At 34.3% G+C, this 23,649-nt stretch overlaps 1 protein-coding gene across 4 annotated transcripts in view; it reads right to left on the bottom strand.

Moving 5' to 3' along the window:
- Positions 1-23,649, bottom strand: part of sky (GTPase-activating protein skywalker) — a 151,624-nt gene that overhangs the window by 95,281 nt on the left and 32,694 nt on the right. For 3 of the 4 annotated variants that reach the window (XM_089104691.1, XM_089104688.1, XM_089104690.1), the window contains exons 2-3: positions 13,594-13,967; positions 9,404-9,566 (exon numbers count right to left, since the gene is read on the bottom strand). In XM_089104691.1, the coding sequence (XP_088960817.1) occupies positions 9,404-9,566; positions 13,594-13,791 (361 nt within the window). In that variant the 5' untranslated portion in view covers positions 13,792-13,967. Of the gene's footprint in view, positions 1-9,403; positions 9,567-13,593; positions 13,968-15,778; positions 15,836-23,649 lie in introns of those variants that run through there. The other variant, XM_089104689.1, reaches the window with a different exon arrangement.

The raw sequence follows: 23,649 nt of genomic DNA, 5'->3' as shown, positions 1-23,649 counted from the left end.
ACCAAGAAAACTCAGATAAAGATAAATTAATAAGCATTAAAAAGCAGGTACATGTACGCATTTTGTTTTCTTCGTTTTTTTAACAGGCGCAGGGAGAAAAAAAAATCGTCAAAAGAGCAAAAATAGAAAATTATAAAGAATTTACGAATAAATTATGATAAAATGGGAATGATTTGGTCAGTGCCTTCGCCCAGAGTATGTGCCTTCTTTTACATGTCTTGTTTTTTTACCTGTCTGCCAGATAGCCCATCGGCATGTTTTTTTGTTTTTTTTTTAAGTTTTCAATCCTGAAAATAGGAATATACAGAATGTAAAGTAGCTGTCAAAATACATTCCCCATTGTATACACTCAAAACGCACTATGTACACTGGCAAATTACTCGGCATGTTCCATTCTTTATTTCTAAGTTAGTTATTTTGGCCTCAGATCATTAATTAACTTACTAATTTAGACTAATCTTTAGCTGAATAAATTATGTGAAAATATTTTAAACCAGAAAGAAACTTAACTAAAGTTTTTTCATAGCACAAGATTCCTTAGCAGAAGATCAATCAGGAATAAATAGTTAAGAGTAGTAAGCTCTTCTTGATTTTAATATATAAAGGGTACCACATATTTTCTGAAACTGAAATCCTTCGAGTCTTACAGCCAGATCCTGCACAATAAGCCACAAGATTATTTATAAAATTAACTTATGAATGTGCTCTATTAAGGAATTGTAAATAAATATTATCAAAAAAAAAAGTTAAGAGTAAAAAAATCAAAAACTTTCCTTTTAGTCTAAATGGGGTCTTATGCCTCCTGATGAGAACCTCTACTCTTAATCTTATTTCATTATTCAGTTCTAATGCTTTTCAAACTGCGCCATACCTCTTTATGATCCAGAACACTGTTGTTATGTGGGATAGTGGGATAGTATGTAAATTAATTGTCTAATATACACCCTAGGATACAATGGATCCATTATTGCAAAATGACTCGAGAGCACGTCATGAGTTATGTCACGTACTCCATAAAGTTACTGTCTATTACTAGTGCGCCATGACCATTGAAGGTGCTACAAAAATAGCTACCAAACTTTTTACTCTAAAAAGAAGATTTCAAGTAGTTTCGACCTGATTAATGGAGAGCCATCACCCTAAGTATTTCGAACCCTCGTCTTGTGTGCGCCTCTCCCTTTTTGAAAAAGGGAAAATCGCATTTTTTTTATCTATCTTAAATAAAATCTTAAACTTTATTTAGTTCAAAATTATCTTTAATTTAGCTTCTATTGAATAAAATAAAGTTATTTGCATGGTATCCTAGGATGCATATTAGACAAGTAATTTAAATAAAAAGAAAGATTTCAAGCAGTTTCGACCTGATTAAAGGGGAGCCATCACCCAAAGTATGCACACATTAAAGTCCCTTGTTTTGAGCGCACCTCTCCCTTTTTGAAAAAAAAAACAAACCGGGGAAACCGCATTTTTTTCCTTTTTTCATTTTTTTTAGTATCATCATACTGAACAAATGGTCACAGAGAGAAGACTAAGCTTCATATTAAAGGTATGCTAATTCCCACATACTTTATGTAAATCAGCACTGAAAGCACCGCGTCTGACAGCAAAAAGTATCGAGAAGTGCTGTTTTCGGACGGCATTTTCGGAATGGAGAGGGTTATAGAACTGGGTAGTTCGTCTTGAAAAAGGGGCTATTAAGGAGAATGGCTGAATAGATATGAACTCGATTGGATACATAGATGAGGCGGTGCCATGAGGATATCTTTTTAAAGTGGCAAAGAAACCAATAAAGACTCATATGAAAGCTAATATTGACTAACACATATTTTACAAATTGGCATAGAACCACGTTTAAGAGTCATATGGCATCAGAGTATCGCTTTTGGGTCTCATTTTGTGAATGAAGAGGGTTCAGAGATTGAATAGTTCCTCTTAAAAGTGGCATTTTTATAGTGAATTCCTAATATATATATATATATATATATATATATATATATACATATGATTAGAAAAAGATTTATGAAGTGCCGCATGAGGCGGTGCCACATAGAACTAATACTTGAAATCTTACTTATCTGACATAATAATAACAAGAGCATTTATTTTATTTTAGATGGCAGAGCGGTCGCTTAGCATGCGAGTGGTACTGGAATAAATACCCTTCATTTCTTCTTTAATTCACCCCCCCTCCCCCCCCCCCAAAAAAAAATATAATGTGAAATTGAAATAGAGACTGTTCTCAAATATTAATAGGTAACAAACAAAGTTCTGTTTCAATCATTCGGATTGATATATCTTTTCTTTCTTTCCCAGTAAAGGAATTCTACTGAACATTCATGATGGTCTATTTTTAACCACAAGCTATAGCATAAATACTCAAGATTGGAATTATTTCATACTAGATAGTGAGAAAATTCGACCTCCTCGAACATATATTGCAGAAAAAAGGTTTCATTTAACGAATTCGTGTGATCAAAATACGGGTACTTGTGCATCTTATGCTACCCACGAAAGAAATCAAGTTTGGTTAATGCTAATGAAGTATAATAAAATAGGATGAATATATAATAGTTTAGAAACAAATTTGGGATATATATTTGCATATTAGGAGGGAAGGGGTAAATCATAGCATATATTAAATACATAACCTAACCTAGGTAGCCTACCGCCCCCCCCCCCGAAACCCTAAGAAACAACAGTTTAAATATTGTAAGCGCAATACAAACCTCGCTTTGCATTCCATTTCTTTATTGCAAATACCCGTTTGACGAGTATCCATTAGTAGCTCCTTGTACAATATATAGCGGTGGATACCACAAAGTGCACAAGAACCAAAATAAGTAATGTTAAATTCTTTGTATATTGCCACTTTTCAGAGAAATATATGGATACTATACCATTAACCCAGGGAAGCCATATGTATAAACACTGCAAAAATCTCTTCAAAATAGCGACTGACATAAATTCGTTGGGTACTTCCGAAGAGGTCACCAGTAAAATTTATATTTAATGCTATATTTTAACAAAACTCATGTTGAGCTTTATGGCGTCTTTACCTAATTTATACAAAGCGCTTTTCAGCATGTTTAACATCTATTTTAAAAAAAAATTAAAATCATGAAACGAACAAAAATTAACAAAAAAAAAGTTTTTTCATGAAACTAAAGATCAAATTAAAAAAAAAAATATCAGTTTAGCATGCTCAACGTACATCAAATAAGTTTAGCACAAATAAAATTACTGCTGTTATATTCCTATAATTCTAACCTTAATGGTAAGGTAAGATAGTAAGGTAAGGTAGCTTAATAGTAAAGTAGTTTAGAACTTACTCTTCCAAACGTCTTGCCTCCGATATTTTGTTAAGCAAATATAATTAAAACCCTTTGATAAAGCCCCACACAGGCGTAAAGCCGTTATTCATGAAACATTATAATGCAAAAGTTTCAGCATAAAAAGCGGGGAGTTTAACCATTGCTTCTCTACCTATAATGTTTATATTGCCCTGAACGTGAACAGAATTTAAAGTTTACGAAACAAGTCCTGTTGTTTTTTCAAACGACAGTAAAGAGCGATTGTAAAACTGAAAACGAAAAAAATTAACTTACTTAGGGGGGGGGGGGGGGTGGATTGCCACATCTTTAACTGTTTCCTATTTACGTTTGACTGCAACTTTTTTTTTCAACGTTTCAAGAATGAATCCTATTACATAAGAGTCAACAAACTTAAAAAAAAGAAGAAAATATAATTGTGGTTTGAGATTGAAAGGGTATATTAATTTACATTTTACTTTAAATAATAAAATATTCATTTCATGTCCATTGGAAGTTACTCAATAAAAATAATTAACTGGTAATGGTTCTTGTCCTTTAAAATGCTTTAGGAAGCATTTAAACAAGTCAAAATTTAGCATGAAGTACGGGGGATTGAAGGGAGTGGTAGCCCCCCCCCCCCATATATAGGATAATATCTTCCAGTTTCAGTTCTACTGTCGCCCTTTACTTTAAATTGAAAAACAGTTCTTATTTAATTTATCAGCAAAAGAGACAGAGGCATAGTTTCATTTTTTGAAATTTGTTTTTCCCCAACACTTCCCGGTGATACGGACTTGACTGGATATAGATTTTAGGCCAAATCTATGATTCATTACCCTATTTGGACGAACACAGGGACAACCATTAGAGGAGGATAAAATGACTTTTCCTGGTTGAGGGGGTTCAAGCGTGGTAAAAATGCATGTTCATACCACTATCTTTAAATTTTTCAGAGTTCCTCCAGACTTACATTAAGGGGGTTGGGGTATTCGCTCTTCTATTATGTTATTTAATCAGAATCCTAAACGGGATTGAGGACTCTGTGGAGTGTATATTCACTTAGGCAATACTCTTTGAGGAAGATCAAACATTGTTTCCCTAGGGATGGGGAACGGTGTTCAAACACTACAAAAATATATTTTTAAGGTCGCTACTATGAAATTATTCCCGGGGGGAGGGGTCCCTTAAACCAATATCGAGGAAAGGGGTTCTTCCAAACAACATCGAGGGAAGGGATCCATCGGATCAATTCAGAAGAAAGAGGATTGAATCTTCCCCCCTCCTTTGAAGGTAGGATAACAACGCTATGCCATCTTAAGGGTAAGAGACATACCTCAATCTAAAATATAGACACAGACAGAGAAGGTGAGATCCGAGTTCGGGCCCCCGAGACATATTATTTTTTACATCCTGCCATACTTACTAAATCTGCATCATTTATTTTGTAAGTAGTCTAAATTATTTATAAATTATAGTTTGTCTTTTTTTTTATTATTAAGGAATAGAAATTGGTCGACTCCTCGACTGCTCAAGAAACCATATCTTTTGACAATGTTCAGTTTTGTCAAGCCGTCCAATTCACATCCTTATTGAACATTCATGTGACTGTTCATATTAGATAATATTTTAGATAGGTCCAAGTGAGATACGAAATTTCCAATCCTAGAATCTTTCTGATTATAAGAAGTGTAGTATAAAAAACCTGCTTTTGAAGTGGATAAAGTACAAAATGCGAGTCTCAAGATCTGTTCTTCAAAACATATATGAAGAATGAGGTTGATTGTAAGTATCCTCCCCCCTTTCAATTAAAAAGTATACTCTGCACAATTGTAACTTTTGATAATGAATGTATCTTACCGAAGCCATCAACTGAGGAAAATTTTAGATCATTCTAAGTGAGGTATACCTTTTCAAATCGTGGAATTCTTCTGATTCCAAGAGCTGTAATATGACGGGTTCTGTATCGAAGTGGACCAAGCAAAGAAACAAAAGAAGCAACTTTCAAGATGTAGAGCTCAGAGGTCATCACAGAGGAATTGCTTTATTTTGGGTATAATAGTGGGAAACCAATAGGCGATTTCAAGGCGTAATTGCAATAATCAATGATCATTTTCTCATGAATGCTGAGAGGAATATCCACAGCAAAAACAGATAGTTAAGATACACACAGAACAAAAACAGATCCGGTGAGCTCCGAGAGGAATATACACAACAGTACCAAGTTTGCTGCTGGTTTGAAAGAAGAAAAAAACAATTTTAAGGCCTTTTATTGATTATTAAATTAAGTCGGCAAATACCCTAATCTAATCATAGCACTAACATCGGGGTGACCGCCTTTACTAACTTCCCCAATACTTGTCGTTCGAAGAAAAAAAAAAGAAAAAAAAACAAAGAAAAAACTGCATATACCAAAGTGACGAAACGGTCAAGGCACCAATTTTGAGCCATAAAACTTGCTGTCTAAGTGTTTGGCTGCAATTCTTGCTCCAAGAACTTCAGCGATGTCCGGTAGAATTTCTAAAAAAATTTAATAAAGCTACTCACCACCAGATCAACACTAAGATCAAATTGTAATATGAATAGATAAAAATCAGTTTGAAAGTGATGTCTGTACGTGTATGACCACTGCTTCAAGTTTTTTTACCTGACATTTTGATATTTAAAAACTAGCCTGTCCCATCAAAAACACCATTCCTGCAATAAGACCGCAGCTGTCAACCCCCCCCCAGCACCTGTATCACATACTTAGTCCAATCATTTTCCTATGAGTAAAGAGAGATTCATCTTTTCCCTAATAGATGGTACACAACTATCGGATAAGATATCTAAGGCTTCTATCGGATAAGGCTTCTAAAATTACTTCAATTACTTTAAAATTATCGGATACGATATAGCCTTTAAAATTACTGAATAAACGTCTAATAATAACCGTTCCTTTTAAATAAAAATAAAAAGAAAGAAAAAATCCCCAAAGACACAAAGCACCCAAAATAACAAACCAAAAAATAACACAAAAAATCATCAAAAACACGAGAGAATGAAACAATTACATTGTAGGAATCTGAAAAAAACAGTGGGAGAGTCAAGACTTAACGGTGCATCATCTAATAAACTTGAACTTAATATCTAAAATAATGGAATAATATCTGTTGCTGAATATAAAGTAATTAATTTACTATTAGGGAAAGATGGGGAGAGGTATAGCAAATACCAGTAAAACTTGGTCTTGATTCATAATAAATCACAATTATTAGAAATACTGCTAACACCGGCATAAAAAAGCACGGAACAGTCGTAAAAAATGAAGTGTAGCCAATATAAATCTTGTATTCTATAGCGAATCCAGTTTCCAACAATTTTTGGACTCTAGCTTAAGTTTCGTTTTAAAATCCCTAAGAACCTGAGACCGGAAAGAGCTAAGTGATCCACAAACAGCGAGATTTAGCCACCGAAAGGAATCTAGTTACGGAATAAGAAATAGGTTAAAATCCAAGGGATCCGATACTACAATATGACTGAATACAAGATAGTCACATTTATCTACATTGAGACATAACCCTGTATTAAAAAAAGAGGCCACTAACTGGACTAAAAGGGAGAGATCAACATGAAAACGACTAACGAGAAGCAAACCATCTGCACTGGCGAACGATGAATAAGGAAAACCTATCAAACAGGTACTTTAACTCCGGGACAGTACACACAGGCAGTGTAGGCATTAAAAATATGGGGTTAAGGTACAAGTACAGCAATATGCCCAACATATTCCCCACAGCCCGACTTAAGCCGCAAATAAGAATGCGATAACCAGAACTTCTAAAGCAAAATGACAGAAGCGTTAACTCTAAGTTAATGGAAGTTAAACCAAATTTGCGAATGGCAAACGCAATTGAAGACTTCGGAAATATCTGAAGTCACAAACTGAGACTATAACGACTTTGACTAGCCTCCTTCAAAACACGAGCCGGAACCCAATGAGCCTGTAAGCCATCATACTTTCTTTGAAATAAAATTGATTTCTATCATATTTAACCAAATCAGATAAAATATATACTTAAAATAAAACTGGGAGGTTGTAGAGTTAGATCTTTAATACTTTTAAAATTAAGTGACTGTCTCAAACTTGTCGCTCGATAGTATTTTGGCCCTCTTTGGACCCAAAATTTTGTAGTTCACCCAAAAGTGACATAAATCCGCATTTGGATATCACGCATCCGCAACTACAAAAAATCTCTTATAATCGCAGACTGTAATTCACTAATACAGGATACTGCTATTTAGTTATTGCTAAATTATCATGACTAATATTTCGACAATTTACAGTTAAGTAGAGGTTAAGTAAAGACGATAACCAAGTTTACTTTTGCTCTTTTCGTTCTTAAGAAACTGTTTAGGTGAATAGCTTTTGTTGGTCCTAGAATATCGTGAAAGGGCTCATTCGAACGGAAATTAAAAGTTCTAGTGTCCTTTTAAGTGACCAAAAAGTTGGTGGGCAACTAGGCTCCCTCCCACGCCCCTTTTTTTGAGGGGAGATAGCCATTTTGTTCAGCATAGTTGAAAGGCCGAATAACTATGCCTTTGGGGATAGTATACCCCTCCCACAGCCCATAGGGAAAGGAAAAAATTAACACGCATCCGCAACTACACTTCTCGGAAAAAATACGAAATTTCAATGAGATCCGAACTAAATACCTCTCTTTTAGCGTTTAGGTCTATATTAAAACATATTACGCTTCCTAAATATGAAAGAGGCTTATACGGTTTAAGCTCCCTTTACATTGATCTAAAAAGCCAAGGTACAGTCTCTCGCCAAAATTTGTAAAATTTAGCTCTAAAAACACAGTTATTCACGATTCAGCCCCCCCCCCCCCAAGATTGAAGAACACTTCCCCCTCAACAATATGTGTGAAACAATACAACGTGGTGTAACCGCTAGCAATATTACCATGCGTTATGTGTATTTTGTATGATATGCGTACTCGATTAACTGCCATAATCAAAATACCTGACGGAACGATTAAAGAGATAGCCATACCTGTCTGCCGTGGCTTAAGGCAAGGTACATCGTGGCTTAAGGCCCTTACATCCCCAATTATGATCAGCAACTGTACCTTGGACGCACAGTCCTAAGAGGTTTTCTCTTGTATTTTGATAGCATAAATGTATCTGTTATTGCTTATGCCGATGATATCTTAAACCCCAACCAAACGGTATTGGCGTTTGAGAAAAATTTTGACCTTTTAAGTCGAGAACATTCAAAGATAAATGTTAATGTTTGGTAAGTAGTTTTTTTTTTGTAAATTTTAATTTTGGAAATGTTAACTTTAACGCTGGAAAGTCAAACGTCATACTATTCAATTGGGGTGTTGTTTCGGCAACTATTGGCACTATTCGGTTGCTCTTTACGTACAATTTTGAGAGTGGAGATTCTTGGATCTGGTAGGTCAAAGGATTTCTCCAAGGAGGCGCTGGCCAAACCGCGAAAAAATTGAATTTTTAGGCCATGATCTTTCACTTTTTTCAGGGGACTAAACCATTTGGACCAATCTCTATAGATATGACTGCTGTACTCTGAGAGGGGGAGTGCCTAGATTCAGGAACTGAAAAAGTGGGATATGCATAAAAGGGGCATTATGAAATTTATGAAATGAAGAAAGCTTTGAAAGATCTTAAATACCAGTTTTGATAGCTGTTAAAGGCTTTCTGGCAATTTCCGCTAACGTGCTTGAACTAACAGAAAAACACAATTATACCGCGTCATCAAAAAAATACAATGAACAAAAAAAAATCCTGTTGTATAGGGCTTGAGCTGAACTTAGCCACTCGTGCTCAGAAGCGATTTGATAATGTCGCCAAAAGACAATAAAAAAACATAAGAAATTAGCCTTTAGTGGCTGAATAATCGAAAAAAATGGGTTTGCATTGTTTCACTAGATGATTGGAGGATACATAAAGATATTAGCATCAGTAAACCAGTTGATGGGAGGTGGAGGATGGTTTAGCTACTGCCTCCAGCCCCTTCTTCTGTTACGCATAGCAATGCCTAAGTCTAATTTAAAATTCCCTAAACAAAACAAATTTCTGAAACTTACTAACAGACCCAAATATTTGCTTAACCGTATCCCAGTACATGTCGTCCAAATTGCCTTGCTCTTCTAAATTTCCGGAAGAATGCCTTGAGGCTAGTAGTAGCCATAGACGACTTCTTATGGGATCGTTTAAAGACCAATAGCAGTCTCGAATTGCGGTTTTCAACTGAAAGAAAATACATATTTCCATAGGTTACACTTCCAGAAACTAAATAACAAATCTTCACTGGGTTCAAATTCATCCCCATTTAGAAGTGATACAATGCAGATAAAAATACAGGTTAACCAATTATTACCAAAAAGCAACATGTCAAGACATAAAAGCTCAATAGAAGAAAAGAAAAGTGAGGCTTAATGGGTAATTGAGTTAGCTCATCGTTGCACCGTCTATTGTAATTTCTGTTAATTTTAGTTTTCAGTCCTATCATCTGAGTCAGCACAGAAGAGTTAAAGCGAAAATAGTAATTTATGTTCATTTAATTTCGACCAGTTATATAATGTTAAGTTAAGTTTAAGTTCATAAGTTTTATTAATCCACATTCACAAGCAAATAAATAAATTAAACAACACTTACACGCTGGAGAAAACCTATGAAAGTTTGCGATCGCGCGAAAGTCCACGTAACTACTTACCTTTTAACTCAACTATTTACATGTTGGAAGGAGGGAACGGTGGAAGGAGGGAAACTCTTCTTTTTCTAAGATAACTTACAAAATATATTTCATCACAATAAGTAACAAAACGTATTTCGACATACTGATATGAGACTAAAATATTTGCATGCGTTTATCAGGCTGATGAATTTCGTAAGACACGATTCTTTTAACTAAACAGTCATTTTCGATAGGTTTCGTAATCACGTTATATTTATTACTGGGAAACTTTTAAAATTATCACTCTGTTGAATTAAAGGGCTATTATTAGTCAGATAAAACACGATACGTATATTATTTCAGATTAATAAAATGGAAGAAATCTAATAGGAGTTGAAGAAGGTCATTTTTTTCTAAAAGTAACAGAATAAAGAGAAGAGTTAAATAAGAAATTACAAAAAAATCAATGTTACTGTTTATTCAGAAATTAAAAAATGATGATTTGAGAAAATATTTGAAGATTTGAAATTAATGTTGGTGCCATCAAAGTAAAAGTAGCTTTAAAGATAATTTCTTAAACCACATTGACCTGACATCACATAAAGAAAGAAAAACGAGCAAAAATGGGGTTTTTATAGGCCAAATGAAAATACTGAAAAAACAAAGCGAATATTTCGAGAGGACAAACGCCTCTCTTTTTCAGTGCGAAACGAAACGATGTATCCAAGGAAAGTGCCAAAGAGAAAAAAACAACAACAAAAAACAAACGCGGAAAGTCAATGTGAAAAGAACCAAAAAACCAAAAGAAAAAACCAAAAACTTAAAAGATGAATAAAATTCAATAAAAGCCAAAAATTAAAAGAATTAAAACTAAATACCTAACAACCATAAAAGCGAGTTATTCGCCAATATCCGCGATTTGCACAAAATCCAAAAAAAAAATATGAACTGCCATCGACGGATACTAGCGAACAACTAGTAGGCCTACTAGCGGATACTGTCTAGGTTCTAAGCCGGCTTAAGCGCTCCGGTATAGACTTGAGAAGATGTTTTGGTCCCCGTCCTGCACTCGTATCCGGGACCATTTCTGCTCCTGAGGCCAAAATAATTTCAATGATTTAAAGAATAAGAAAATTGGAACTTGGAATGTTACGACATTAGAAATAAATATCGTGTCGACATTTTGACTGACGAGCTCAGAAGATTCGAACTGGACTTGTTAGGAGTTTCAGAAATTCATATCCCAGGGGTAAGAAGAAAGAAATTAGGTGATATAGAATTTATTTACTCATGCATGAAGGATGAGGTACATAAACAGGGAGTATGGCCCACGATGAATAAGGAAGCTGCTAAGTCTTGTGTAGGTTGGGAAGGCATTAATAATAGAATGCTAATCGTTCATTTTATGACTAGAAAGTGCAGAATATCAGTCATAGTAGTATATGCCCCTGTAGAACCGACCGAGGGAGATACTAGTGGCTTAGATGAATTTCACTTACAGTTACAGAAGAAAATAGACGGGATCCCAGGTAGAAATATGGTTTTTTTATTAGGAGATTTTAACGCCCGGGTCGGTAGAAATAGGGATAGATGGAATCCTAGCCTAGGTAAAGTTGGCGTAGGAAAAGAAAACAGTAATGGCTACAGAGTACTGCAATTTTTTAGGTATAACAATCTAGTTTAAAAACAATACGGTGTTTGGTCATAAAATGGCCCATAAACTAACATGGTATTCAGGTGATGGCAAGACAGCACTTTACTGAAAACAAATACATTTTAAGTGTTTTCACATTTTTTTTTACTTTAATAAATAACAAATTATCAAACTTTAATGAATAAATATCAGTATATGTATATTAAACTGACAATCCACGGTCATTTGTCTTTTTTTTTCAGTAATATCCAAATTATGTTCTGGTCTTGAGAAGGCATGGGGGTCGTCAGCCCTACTCATGTTAATTTTTGCTCGTTTTGAGTTTGACTCGGTTATTTATTGTAATTTCTGTTCATTTTGGGTTTCATTTTTTTAATGATGGTGATTTAAGGTAGTTTTACGCTTGGAAGACTATTTGAATTTATTTCTGCTCATTTTCGGCTTAAGGAAGCTCTTTACTTTTCTTTGAAACACTTTTTTAGTGGATTTTTTTTTTTTAATTAACTAGGCTTTGAAAAGAGAAGTCTTATATATGTTCCTAAAGAAGACCCGATAGCTGTCATGGGGGAAGGGGGTCTAAGTCTGAAGAAAAGTATATTTTTAGGTAATTTTTCTCTTTTTATTTTGTATTTTAAAAAGTTCCGAGTCTTCGATAGTTTAAGCCATCGATAAGGAAAGATCAACATGGTACTCTGGTGTTGACAAATTAATAAAACACGTCAGCAACCCAATTAAAGCAAGAAGTGAAACCAACTGGAATTACTCCCAATCATGAACTATTTGTAGTAATTTACAAACACCAGCTTCTATCGAGGACTTAGAAGACAGACAGTCCACTTAAAAAAAAAGCGAGAATAACACTAAGTTATATAACCGGCACCAAACTGTTAATAGACAACATAATACTAAATCCAGTGCTATAGTACTGCCACTATAGTCCTTCTATTAGTGCTATAGAAAATATTAAATTTAGTACTTTAGTACTAGGCGTTGCAACTCCACTCTAAGGTTACATAAGCGCCTTTGTAATGCAATTCAGTTGTAAACATAAATTCACATTCCAAAGGGGCCCTGTCATAACGTAGAATCTGGATTTTTAAGTTGTCGAGAAAATAGTGACACAGTGATTTTTTTTGTAGTTTTTTTTTAGGACACTTTGGCCATTTTCGAAGCTCCCCTACAAATTTGCTAAGAGAATTTCAACTTAAGAAAGATAAAAAGCGAAGGAATGGCATTTGCCTTAAAATTCAGGTATTCAAAACAATACTCTTGGCACAGAATAAAGGGCACTAAAAAACGTGAAAGATAATCTATATGAATGTATTGGCCATATAGAGGATAATCTATTTAAACATAATCGACTAAAAATGAACTGACATTAAATAGGCTCACCAAGTAACGCGCAAGGGAGTTAGAGGAAAAGTAGGAGCCCTTAGAACAAAGGGATACTATTAGGATGACCATAGGTCTAAGAAGACTTCTTGTGACGCTGTAAAATTTAAAACCATCAGGTTGGCGGGGGGGGGGGCAAGAGTTGTCACTAGTGCATCAACCTAAGGGGGATCCAAAAGACTTTACCTAATACAGTATAAATCTGTTTATATATATTTTTGATTATTTTGTATGAGTCGGATTTTTTTTTCGGGGGGGGGGGGGAGGGGTTCAAACCTGTTAGCCGCCCCTCCCCCTATAGAAACGGCCCTGCCAGCAACATAAATACGCGTGAGACTTTATGTTCAATGCTTGTGCTTGGGGTTACAGTAGCATCTTATTAATAGGTGCTTTTATGACCCAAAATACAATCACTGTGTCTAATGTCATGATTGAAATTTTCAATATGTGGCAAGAAAACAGTATTTCTGGTGTAATAATCCTGGAAAAGTGGTTTTCTTTGTCTATAAGTTTACATAAAAGACACCTAGTAGAATACACACTCAAGTGCATACCTCACCAACTTTACTCGATCTTACAAGTTCTTCCAGATCATCAGAAGTCTTCACCAATATTTTCTTCCTGGGACTTTTAACAGGAGTTCCGCCAATCGTATCTGGAGACCTCGTCGGTAAAACCCAACCTTGGAAGGGAGCTTTGATTTCAGAATCAAGAAGGTTTGCTTTCGATTCCTCTCCTTCAAAATCAAGCATTACACTCCCATCTAGTGTGAATATGACGTCTGAGAGATTACTCGTACCAGTTAGATGCTCCAGAGAGTTAAATCGATGAAAACTTTTAACAAACCATTCGGTTGTTTCTGTTTCAAAATCAGCAAAATCAATTAATGTAACTGCTTTCCTTAGACTTGGAATTTGCTGAATTCCATCTGAAAAATAAAACAGTTATGTTTTTCGAAAGTAGAAAGAGAAATTTGTAGTTAAAGAGTAACCTATAGATTTCAAAAAAAGATGGAAATTAGGGAAATATAAATGATTTCTTAACTATTTGTCTTTGCCTCACACCTGATAGAGATTAAATTACCAATGATAGTTATTTGGTTTGGGGCGTGGGCCAGTGTCTGAACTCTGTAAGCTCAGCCAGAGTCAACCCAGTTCTATATGGGTACATCGAAAAATCTGGGGAAGGTAAACACAAAAGGAGCGCGAAAGCACATGATGGCTGGCCCCCACCCCCCCCCCCCCTTTGCACGTCCGGGCTGAAGGGCCATGAAACGGAGATTAACACTGCCAGTAGGGACTGTAAGGGCCAATGCCGTATCATTTACCCTAAACAAATTCAGGATGTTTTGCTGCCTAAAGCGGCCTAAGTAAAGAACGAAGTGGCTTCCATGTAGTATTATTTTTTTTTTCTCAGCCACTTTATATGGAAGGGGTGGTCAGAGAAACTTCAGTATGGCTCATTCGATTAGAAAACGTTAGTGCTGCTTTTAAGGCTTGAAAGTAATCAGAGAACAACCAGCCCGCCTAGCACGCGATTTTTGTTGCCCGCTCCCCCTGTAACCCCTCTTAGATTCAAATTCTGAGAAAAGCATTTTATTCAAAGTAGTCGAAAAACTAAAAAAAAATGCCTTAAGAGATGATATAACCCCACATCCCCTGGGACAAGGGCCGTAAAATATGCAAGTTGCCCATTGTTTATAAACAAGTTTAAGAGTGAAAAGGGAAGATTTTTTTATCTTGAACGTCCGATTAGCTCAGAATTTTCAGAGATCGTTCTCTGGGCCAAGAAAATCTGACAAATGATCTGATCCAATCTGTTCAAAGTGAGAGGGGGTGTTAGGAGGCCCAGAAATGGGTCAACAACAGGTTGTCCCTGATTAGGTGCATGTAGAGCAAGCTCTTGTGGATCGTTCGCTATGCCAGTATTCGTGAAGTTTCCAAGAGTATAGTCCGGAAACCACACTCATACCTGAGTAAATCAAAAGACACCATTTGCACTTGTTTTTCAAATAATCTACAATATCAAGTAAAGGGCTTAAGGGATCAAGTTAAAACTTTGAGGGAATATTGAAGAGTGGTTTAAAGTGAATTTTAAATTTTGACTTAGAGGAGCGGGGAGGACAGATGTAAATTGAACGACACTATGTGTATCTAACCCAGCTGCATTAGTCTGACATGCAATAATTGTTCCTATACTTTCTTCCTTTTAAATACATATTTCCAAACGTATAGAAAATCGTCTTGTGTATAAATTATTGATTTGCAATACAATCAGATTGCTTCAAAAATTACCAACGTTTGTTTTAAAAATTTTATTTAGGTTTCAAGTTTCATTATATTTGAATAGAATGGATTCAAAAGAAAAATCGTTGACATAAAATAGTCACTTTCAAAATAGGAAAATCAAATTGAAAGTCACACATGAATTTATTTAATATCAATAAAAAAAACATATTCAAAATTTTTTCCCCAAAAAAGGGAAGAACCATGTTCACACATAAAAGAAGCAGAACTAAGGCTAAATAATATACCCAATTCAAAACGAACAGAAGTTACAATGAATGAATGAATGAAACATAAAACGAACAAAAATTGAGATAAATATTTACATTAAACTTAAAAACAACAAATACTACTATGGATGAGTTAATGAAGCCTAAAACGAAACAAAATTAAAATGAATAATCAGGTAAAGATAAAACTGGACAGGAATTACTACAGAAAAGACTAATTTTACCAATCCTTAGATCCCAAGGCCAGGACGTCATTTGCGCTTTACTGAAAACGATTTGTATTCCGGGCAGTGTGCGTTACCCAGCTCTAAATGGGCACCTGGAGAAATCTGGAGGAAAAACACGGGAAGCGTCGGTTGATTTGCCCCTTACCACGCACTGCACTCCCGGCCGAAGGCATAAAATGAGAAGATCGGTGCCTGCGCAACGCAGAACATTGGTCAGCATGCGAAAAAGTTTTTTTTTTCAAGTCAGTGTTTTGTGTGTTACCTTTAACGCGAACATATGGTTGCTTTTGGAGCAATCTGTTTGAAAATTTCAGGGGAATGAGCCTAAAATGATGAAAGTACGGATAAAGATTTCCTGCACATCAGACTAAAAAACAAATTGGTTGCTTAGAATATAACGATACTGTTTTTTTAGAATCTTAGTTTTTATTTTTTGTATTCAATAAAGCTCAAATGGCGTACTGACCTTTAAAGGCTTCAAGGGTGATATAATATAAAAGTGAGTATTTCTGTTCGTTTTAGGTTCCATTTATTCATTCGTTGTGATATCTATTCGTTTTAAATTTCGATCATTAGGCTATATTTCTGCTCTTTGTTGGCTTTAATATGGCAATTTATATTTCTTTAGAAAACTATCAAATCTTTTTTTAAACTGAATTTCAGTTTTTTTTTTTACATAGTTTTAATGCAGGCTAATTGTAGAGATATTTGTTAAAACTCTTTCAGTTTTCCTGCTTAAGAACTAAAATGATGAATTACAATTTAAGTTTTAGGTAAAATTTGAATAGCTGGCCAAAATGCTCGGTCAGCCATAGTTCGCACGATAATTTTCTGCTAATATTTCTTGAATAAAATCTGGACTAGATGGGGAGGAAGAATTTTATTCACACAGCTTAAAAATCTTCATACTATTTGGTGTGCTATAGGGATGAAACCATAATGACCCCGATCCTGTAGACAACCCTGAATATATACGTATCTTAGTTCACAGTTTTATTAAACAAACATTATTTATTTTGAAAAACAGACATTTTGTTTTGAAAAATATTCATGCTTGTTTCATATTACCTGTTGTTTCTTTAATTAAATACAAGCCAAGATCATTTATAAAAAAAAATAGTTCCGTTCTGTTGTCTTTAGATAGCGCTCTGTTGTCTTTATACTCTTCTGGACAAAATGGTTGTTTCAAGATCTTAATCTAATTTTATGGAGGGTTATGGGGGTTTTCCGAGGGTAAAAAGCAAAGGAGGGGTCTGTTCGCCCTCAATCACTTTTGGCCTTTAAAATAAAAACTTTCAATATTCGTTCAAATGAGCTCCTTCCCAAGTTTCTAAGACCCTATCTTTATTGCGAAGGGGTAAACAAACAAAAATAAAAAACAAATAAATAAATACAAATATAACACACAATTTTTTTTTGTTTCTCGTAACCTTAATTATTATTGTAATTTTCTTTCTTATTTAACTAATGTTTTGGGACACACTGTTCGAAAAACGTCGGTTTTAGTAGAGAGCAAATGACATTCTACCCTAAGAGGTTTGAGGGGAAGGAAGCCCTACTTTTATTTGTTGCAGTTCCCTTTCGTTTTAAGTTTGACGCATTATCTGGCCTTATTTCTGCTCGTTTTGAATTCTATTATATAAGTCTTTACCTTTCTTCGACAATGTTTTTATTTTTAAATCGGTCTATATACAAATATTTTTAGTAGCAGATATATTAATCCAGAGTTTTTTTAACCACAAATAATACATCAAATGATAAGCTTGTTACGGTGTTTCTAAATATATAAAAGATCCAAATATTAATCATTAAAAGCTACAAGCCTGTAAAAATTGCCTGATTTTCGAAAAGGGGGATATACCTCCAAGAGGGCAAGTGATCTTGGTGAAAATTGCAACGTCAAATTCAGCACATCCGAGAATCCCATTATAGAATTTGCAAGTGTTCATATACAAAAACATGGAATTTTTCATTTTTTCGAGAAGGAAGATCCCACACAGTGCGTGTTGGCTTCTTTATTTTTTTCTAAGGGTGAGCGTATCTAACCACTAGTCCTAAAAAATGAAGAGTCGGCTCATTCAAACGAAAACAAAAGTTATTTTGTTCTTTTTCTATGGCCAAAAAGATTGTGCCACAGCATAGTGGCGTTTTCCGATATATTGTGGCACCGAACTACAATTTTGTCCCAAAGAAAGCCAAATTGCTATCGATTGGAAATTCTTAGATACCCAATGGATTGAATGTCACCGAAAATTTATATATTGAACTAGCCAGTTGAAGATGCAATAATATTACGCGGTGGCGCATCCGTTCCTAAAGAGTCACGTAGTTCATTCAAAATAGATATAAATATAGATACTTATTTTAAAGCTTCACTAACTAAGTAAATTCGCCTGATGCTTGATAAAATTATGTAGAGTGGTGTAGTATTGAGCATCACGTATTAAGAAGGAGGCCCAGTGGGTCATTACGAAGGTGGGGAGGGGGATGCCTGATGTCTCAAAAAGAGTAGTTTCACGTCCAAATTTTCTAACTTTCTCTGTGGTTTCAGATAAACAGAAGAGGGTGTTGAGGGGGGAGGAGGAGGTATGAATTCATACCCTTTTATTTGGATTAAGTCTGGGTATAGGTGCTTCGGGGTGTAGCTCCTTTCTTCATACAGAAAAATGTTTTCTTTGTAAAATAAAAGTTTAAAATCCACATCCTTATCGGCACAAAAGGTAGAGATGTGGGGGAAGGGCATCTTGAGCGTTTTCAAGGAAATTCCCAAGAGGAGGAGGCAGGGGCGGATCCAGGATTTTTTTGGGGGGGGGGGGGCGCAAAATATTTTACTCCGATAAACTTGCGAACAAAGAAATACCAGCAATTTAAAGAGAACCTCAACGATTATACGCCGTAGGTAGGCTATGGAAGTCGTCGTAAATTTAATCTAAAATCTGCTGAGGGTTAAAGTTCTAATAAATCTGTTGAAATTAAAATAATGTATAAATATTGATACAAAAAATAGTAAGTTATAAAAACCACCCAGCCATGAAAAAATGAAAAGCTGTTCACCCTGTAAGAAAAATATGATATTTAATATGACAATATGATATTATCTCCAAATCCACCAATACATTAGGGGGGGGGGCCGTGCCCCCACTTGGATCCGCCACTGGGAGGAGGCAAGTATTACCAGGAACTTTGCTTTTATCGATGTTTAAATGGAAATATTGGGTTTCATGTTTATTTTTTATTTATGAAACAGTTCGTGGCCACGAACTGTAAGTAAGGAGCGATTGTGCTAATAGTAAGCGTAATTTTAAAAAAAGTAGTTTTAATAGAAATATTCGAAATTTGAAAAGGAATTCTAAAAGAACCGAATTCATATGGTGATTATAAAGATGAAAAATTCATTAAGTGTAGATTTTCCCAACAAGAGTTAAGAGACTGAGAAAATTTGGTCAGTCTACGAAAAAAGAAGGAAACACCCAGAAACAGAGAGTGGTTTTGATGAAAATAACACCTTCGAATTCAGCATATCCAGGAAGCCTATCGCAGAGGTTTCAAGCCCCTATGGACAGATTCGTGTTTATCTATTCTGTTTGTTTGTTGTTGTTTTTTTCCTCAGGGCTGAACGTATCGAGCCAAAAGTTCTACAATATCAAGAGAAACCTCTTTAGAAATAATATTGAAAGTTCTATCGATCTTTTTAAGTACCGTGGTAAAAGAGATACCAGTAGAAAGGCCTCAGGAGATCGTGACAGCACACCATATATGGGCATAGAGTCCCTAGGGAGATGGTTTTCTCACTGAGAATGAAAAAACAGAATTTTTCTCACTTGAAAAAACAGGAATTTTGTCACTTTTATGGATGTTTCTTGGACGGTTATGAGTGTTGGTCAATTTATTTGATGTTTTTCATGGATGTCAACATCAATTTATGTCTGTTTTATGGTTTTTGTCAATGAGAATAAAAAAACAGGATTTTCTCACTTTTATGGATGTTTCTTGGATGTTTATGAGTTTTTGTCAATTTATTTATTGCATTTCATGAATGTCAACATCAATTTATGTCTGTTTTTATGGTTTTTGTCAGTGATAATGAAAAAAAAGTATTTTTCTCACTTTGATGGATGTTTTCTGGATGGTTATGAGTGTCGGTCAATTTATTTGTTGTTTTTCTTGGATGACAACATCACTTTATGTCTGTTTTATGGTTTTTGTCAATTGATTACATAATATCTCCAAACAGATAACACTACCCACTAATTTCCTATCTTATGCTCTATAAACAAGGGGTTTCTCACTCCAGTAACTATATTCAAGCTTTAGTTTTTTGGGGTTTAGGAGGAAAAAAGGTACCTAGGTTAGTTTAGGTTATGTATTTATTATATGCTATGTTTTATCCCCACCCTCCTAATGTGCAAATATACAGCCAAAATTTGTTTCTAAACTATTATATTTTTATCCCATTTTGTTTTATTCCACTAGCATTAACCAAACTTAACTTCTCGCATGTTCCCCAGATATTAGAACAGAACCTTTTTTCCTGCATTGCTTTAGTATAAGTGTGACATCCTTTTCACTAATAAATACCCATAATTTTTTGAAGGCCTATAGGATATATGTTCTGAAAATTCAATCGATTATTATTATTGTTGCTGGTTTGTTTGTGAGTCCAGGCAATTTGATGTTCAGATGTTAGTCCAAAAACTCAGCTGCCCTTGCCTGAGACTATAGGCAGGCAGACCTTATGTCACTTGTTCACCTGCAAATCCAGGCAACTTGTTGGGTCAACCAATTTTGAATGAATTTTGTGGTAGTGTAACTGTCTGAGCTTATAAACTGGGTTGCCTGTCTAAGACTTTAGGCAGGTAGACCCTATGCCACTTGTTTGCACACAAGGCCAGGCAACTTTTCAGTCAACCAATTTTCAATTAATTCTGTTTTAGTGTAACTGTCTTGGCTTATAGATTGAGTTTTCTGACTGAGGACTGCAAGTCCAGGTGAGTTAGGGGTAAAGTTACTAATAAAACTTTGTCAGAATGCCTTAGATTCTAGGTGGTTAGCCCTGCTTAAAAAGTCTGATCAAATTATAATAGGGATGAATATGACCTTTTGTCTGACTCATAACAGACAATATCTATGGAACTGGCTGATGAAGAAGCATTCTAAGCCTAATTTTCCTGGCCACATAAATTCTCAGGTAGGTTGACTAAGTTTTAGGATTGATATGTGACCACCAAGTTGCCTGAACTACAATTGGAACTATGAAAGGCCATCTGTATGACTTAGTTGTTTTCTCTATGTATCACTGGGGTAATGTAATTTCTTTTGTATGACATTTTAGTGGATCATATATTCAATAAGAAAACCAAAAGCATTCTGTATAACTTTATTCATGTTTCTCTATAATAATTTGATGTTTAAAAAGTCATACAGAAGACTTTATATCATTCTCCATGTTTAAAGGAAACACAATATTGCCTATTGTTTTGATTTTATAGTGCTTTGTATATAAGAGTAAATGGCAATATTTGTTGCTTAAGGTATAGAGAACCAATGACTTTATTAGGTCTAGTCAAACAGTGCTCACCTGAGTAATTTGTATTTCTAATATAAAAAAAGCATAAAAGGTATATGCTACTATTATATAGTAACTATGAGTTAGATTTATATCAAAATATTCAAGCAAATCACACAGCATACTAGGTGTTTTACCTTAGCCTACATAAGGTAGGCTATCAGTGGAAGTTATTAGGTCTGCAAAACTACCAATAGGGTAGCCTACATATTGATACTTTCTTTTAGAATCATTAATGTTTACCTTTACACTGCTTCATGGTTAAAAGATCCTGGAATGCCAAAAATCTTAGTAACATCAAGACTAGGCCTAGTCTTGCCAAGCTCTTTTCAAGAAGCATTCCTTAAAAGTATTTTTCAAAGAAAAGAGCTTTGCTGAACTAGGTTCCGATTTCTGTTTTACCAGAACGTACAAGAAAACAACACTTTCTAAGGCTATATGCTGATTTATTTATTTTTTGGTCATTTTCTGCTGTTTAACAGCACACGTTCTTTATTTTTGAAATTGGCCACGAACTTTCGTATTTGAATACATTACGTAAACAGGTGATTTTTCTCCTTAAAAAATGTATTATCGGTTTTTCACTCTAATTTAAGACGTATATGGCTGTATAAGTTTGCACTTGACCATTTTAAAGAATTATTTTTCATTTTAGGTGTCCTTGGTACTTTAAGAGTTTAGAATTTTAGCTTAGAGTCTTATTTCACAGTTTTTTGTTAGCGTTTTAGTTTAGTTTAGTTTCAGTTAAGAGCTTAGAGTTTTTTAGCTTAGAGTTTTTGCTGAAGTTCTTGTCTAGATTAGTTTTAGTTAATAGTTTATAGTTTTATATTATATTACTAGATTAGAGTTTTTTTTAGAGTTGAAGTTTAGTTTAGTAATAGTTAAGAATTTAGAGTTTTAGCTTACAGTCTTAGCTTAGAGTTTTTGTTAGAGCTCTAGTTTAGTTTAGATATAGTTAAGAGTTTGGAGTTTTACCTTAGAGACTTAGATTAGAGTTTTAGTTTAGTTTTAGTTAAGAGTTTAGAGTTTTTTATCTTAGAGTCTTAGTTTAGAGTTTTTGCTAGAGTTCTTGTTTAGTTTAGTTTTAGTTAAGAGTTTGGTGTTTTAAATTAGAGTCTTAGCTTAGAGTTTTTGTTAGAGTTCTAGTTTAGTTTTAGTTAAGAGTTTAGAGTCTTAGCTTAGAGTCTTAGCTTAGAGTTTTTGTTGAAGTTCTAGTTTAGTTTAGTTTTATTTAAGAGTTTAGAGTTTTAGCTTAGAGTCTTAGCTTAGAGTTTTAGTTAGAGTCGAAGTTTAGTTTAGTTATAGTTAAGAGTTAAGAGTTTTAGATTAGAGTCTTAGCTTAGAGTTTTTGTTAAAGTTGAAGTTTAGTTTAGTAATAGTTAAGAGTTTGGAGTTTTACCTTAAGACTTAACTTAGAGTTTTAGTTTAGTTTAAGTTTAGTTAAGAGTTTAGAGTTTTTTAGCTTAGTCTTAGCTTAGAGTTTTTGTTAGAGTTCTAGTTTAGTTTAGTATTAATTAATAGTTTAGAGTTTTTAGCTTAGAGTATTAGCTTAGAGTTTTAGTTAGAGTTCTAGTTTAGTTTAGTTTTATTTAAGAGTTTAGAGTTTTACCTTATAGTCTTAGCTTAGAGTTTTAGTTAGAGTTGTAGTTTAGTTTAGTTAAAGTTAAGAATTTAGAGTTTTATCTTAGAGTCATAGCTTAGAGTTTTAGTTAAAGTTGTAGTTTAGTTAAGTTTCAGTTAAGAGTTTCGAGTTTTAGCTTAGAGTCTTACCTTAGAGTTTTTGTTAGAGTTCTAGTTTAGTTTTAGTTAAGAGTTTAGAGTTATATCTTAGAGTCTTAGCTTAGAGTTTTAGTTAGAGTTCTAGTTTAGTTTAGTTATAGTTAAGAATTTAGAGTTTTAGCTTAGAGTCATAGCTTAGAGTTTTAGTTAAAGTTATAGTTTAGTAAAGTTATAGTTAAGAGTTTAGAGTTTTACCTTAGAGTCATATCTTAGAGTTTTAGTTAGAGTTCTAGTTCAGTTTAGTTTTAGTTAAGAGTTTTACCTTAGAGTCTTAGCTTATAGTTTGTGTTAGAGTTATTGTTTAGTTTAGTTATAGTTATGAGTCTCGAGTTTTTAGCTTAGAGTCTTAGCTTAGAGTTTCTGTTAAAGTTCTAGTTTAGTTTACTTATAGTTAAGAGTTTAAGAGTTTTACCTTAGAGTTTTTGTTAGAGTTCTGGTTTAGTTTAGTTATAGTTAAGAGTTTGGTGTTTTACCTTATATACTTAGCTTAGAGTTTTAGTTTAGTTTAGTTTTAGTTTAGTTA

Source organism: Artemia sp. Qi Xiang Cuo, chromosome 18, assembly GCF_049724085.1.
Source record: "Artemia sp. Qi Xiang Cuo chromosome 18, ASM4972408v1, whole genome shotgun sequence".
Lineage (NCBI taxonomy): Eukaryota > Metazoa > Arthropoda > Branchiopoda > Anostraca > Artemiidae > Artemia > Artemia sp. Qi Xiang Cuo.
Note: the sequence above shows the minus strand (reverse complement) of the source record. Positions and strands in the feature narration are given on the sequence as shown.